This window comes from Octopus bimaculoides, chromosome 25 (assembly GCF_046866305.1).
Source record: "Octopus bimaculoides isolate indiv1 chromosome 25, ASM4686630v1, whole genome shotgun sequence".
NCBI classification, from domain to species: Eukaryota; Metazoa; Mollusca; class Cephalopoda; order Octopoda; family Octopodidae; genus Octopus; species Octopus bimaculoides.
The window spans coordinates 25,107,875-25,110,374 of record NC_142952.1 but is presented as its reverse complement, the minus strand read 5'-3'; the positions used below and the strand labels follow the sequence as shown (position 1 = coordinate 25,110,374).

General features: G+C 37.2%; 1 protein-coding gene across 5 annotated transcripts in view; it reads left to right on the top strand.

Moving 5' to 3' along the window:
• LOC106882974 (uncharacterized) overlaps positions 1 to 2,500 on the top strand; it is a 187,441-nt gene that overhangs the window by 184,725 nt on the left and 216 nt on the right. For all 5 annotated transcript variants that reach the window (XM_052976459.2, XM_052976460.2, XM_089342346.1 and 2 more), the window contains 2 exons: positions 176 to 270; positions 1,238 to 2,500. The exon at positions 1,238 to 2,500 is cut by the window's right edge and continues 216 nt beyond it. In XM_052976459.2, coding sequence (XP_052832419.1) covers positions 176 to 270; positions 1,238 to 1,674 — 532 coding nt within the window. In that variant the 3' untranslated portion in view covers positions 1,675 to 2,500. The remainder of the gene's footprint in view (positions 1 to 175; positions 271 to 1,237) is intronic.

The window sequence follows — 2,500 nt, the reverse complement described above, 5'->3', positions numbered from 1 at the left end:
TCCCTTACCCATTCGACTACTTTCGCTTACAAAGAAAAGCACCGCGTTCTTGTTACATTAAAAATGCCATTTGTGGTTATGTACGTTCTTAAAGTTTTCGAAGCTTTAATTTGAAAATTTCCAAAATGAAGTACTTTTGACACGTTTTTTTGTTTCACTTTTTCCATTTGAATAGGTTCTGGAGTATTCTTGGAGTTCTTTCTGGAATTGGTGCCCTCATCATTGGGATTACATACCTGCTTTGTAGATTTAAGAAACCTACAAATCAAGGTGAGTGATTATCACTGAAAAAAATCACAATAAATTTGATATGAATTTATAACTTAGAAAATTTATGAATAACGGCAAGTTAGCAGAATCTTGAGGGAGACGGGCAAAGTACCGAAAGAGATCGATGGAATAAGTACAAGGCTTAAAAAAACTAAATCAAGGATCGATTTGTTCGACTAAAAAGACTTGCAAGCCGATGCCCCAGCATAGCCGCAGTTAAATGACTTGAACAAGTAAAACATACGTGATAGCATCGTATTATCACGTAAAGGATTTTTTATCTTTTCTTTTTTCGTTTATCTCGTTTCAGTCCTTTGGCTGTGGCCATACTGGGGCACTGCCTTGAATGTCTTTTTTTTTTTTTTAGTCGAACTTTTTTTAGTCAGGACTTTTTTAAGCCCTGTATTTTTGCTGAACCAATAGGTTATGGGGACGTAAACACACCAACACTGGTTGGGTTGTCAAACGGTGATGGTGGATTGGGCACAAACATAGTCACAAACACACACACACATAGATATATACACACATATATAAATATATATATATATATATATATATATATATATATTAAAAAGTCAGGGTACAATATGCACCTGTTTGCTAGAAAGAAGAGCTAAAACTCTCCAGAGCCACGCATCTTTCACTATATGTAAACACGCACGGAGAAAGTAACGAATATATTAAAAGAAACAGTCGTCCCCATTTGTAAAACTACAAAGAGGAGGGGAGATATCTCAGTATCAATTGATTTCGCTTTTTGTGTTGAAAGACACTTAAAACTCATCAGCTACAACGGGTTTTTTTTAGGTGGGGGGTCCGTCTATCAAATACAAGGCTTTGGTCATCTCAGGACTATAGTAGAAGACACTTGCTCTGAACCATATGGTTGGGAAGCAAGCCTCTTACCACACAGCCACACCAGCGCCTTATTTATTTATTTATTTATCTATTTATTTATTTGCAGTTGCTGATCAAGACAGAGGAATGTTATCCGACACTTTTACACAGAGGACAGAAATCCGAACGGTTCTATATTCTCTAAACCATGCACAGTATCACTGCATGCAACCAACACCAATTGTGCAACTGCAAACCCGGAATGAGACTACCACGCCGCCGGATACTGGTCCAAAGGCGACCAGTAGTACCGCCACTGCAAACACTAGGTCTTCATTGTTACAACCACAATCCTCCGATCGCTGGTCGGGTTACGGGTCAGGAGAATCCGTGCCTACCAGCGACACGGTCGTCTCCAGCGTCAACACCACTGCAGTCACACCCAACACCATCACCACTACGGACTTAAAGACTGAAAATAATAGAAGAAATTCTACTCTAAAGATTTCTTTGTGTAGAAATTCCTTGTTTAGGAAACAGGATGTTGAAGAAGTAGTCGTATAAGAAATTATTTCATAAAAGAGAATGAAAAAAAAAAAGAAAAAATAGCAGAAACAAACAAAACGTTTCAATATTTGCTGTTATTTATTTCCTACTCTTTTTCTTCTGTATTCATACAGAAGGATAAATTGTGATAAATTAATTGACAAGCTTCTGTAAATGAATCCAAAAGCGCAGCGGAGACATGCAAGTACGCACAAACACATGAAACATACAATCAACCAGATCAAATTAGAGATTGCTGGGTAAAGGCGTCTCTCTCATTTTTTTTGTCCCCAGTTACTAACTCCCTGGCATACGAGTTGCATCTAAAGGATCTTCCTTGTTTCTCTCCACATGGATGGGTTACTGAGCAGTTAGTGCGACTGCATCTGAAGGCCTTCCGATACAGTAGTGGTTGACCTACGGGTAACGAAACTACGTCTACCTTTCGAAATATTAGTGACTGATTTACGGGTAAGAAAGCTATTAGCTACCCCATTCAACATCGGAAACACTATATTATATACATGCTTCTCTGATATACATGTAAAGAATATATGCACGTGTGATTTGAGGAGCTTCAGCTCGACTGTTCGGCGTTAGCTATTGGTTGTTGCTCTACAGCATTTTAATCTATATATTCGAAGCGACTTTATCTTCAAGGGATTTCCAATTTCTTACCCCAAAACATTGTTTTTTTTTTAATAAAAAATGAGAAAATGATAGTATACATCTCTGCTTTGGCAATTTTTCTTTTTTAATTGTTATTTTCCCTTTTTCTTTCCAATTTTCGCTGAATTAAAAATTATTGCATATTAAAAACTTACATCTTAAAAACTGAATGACG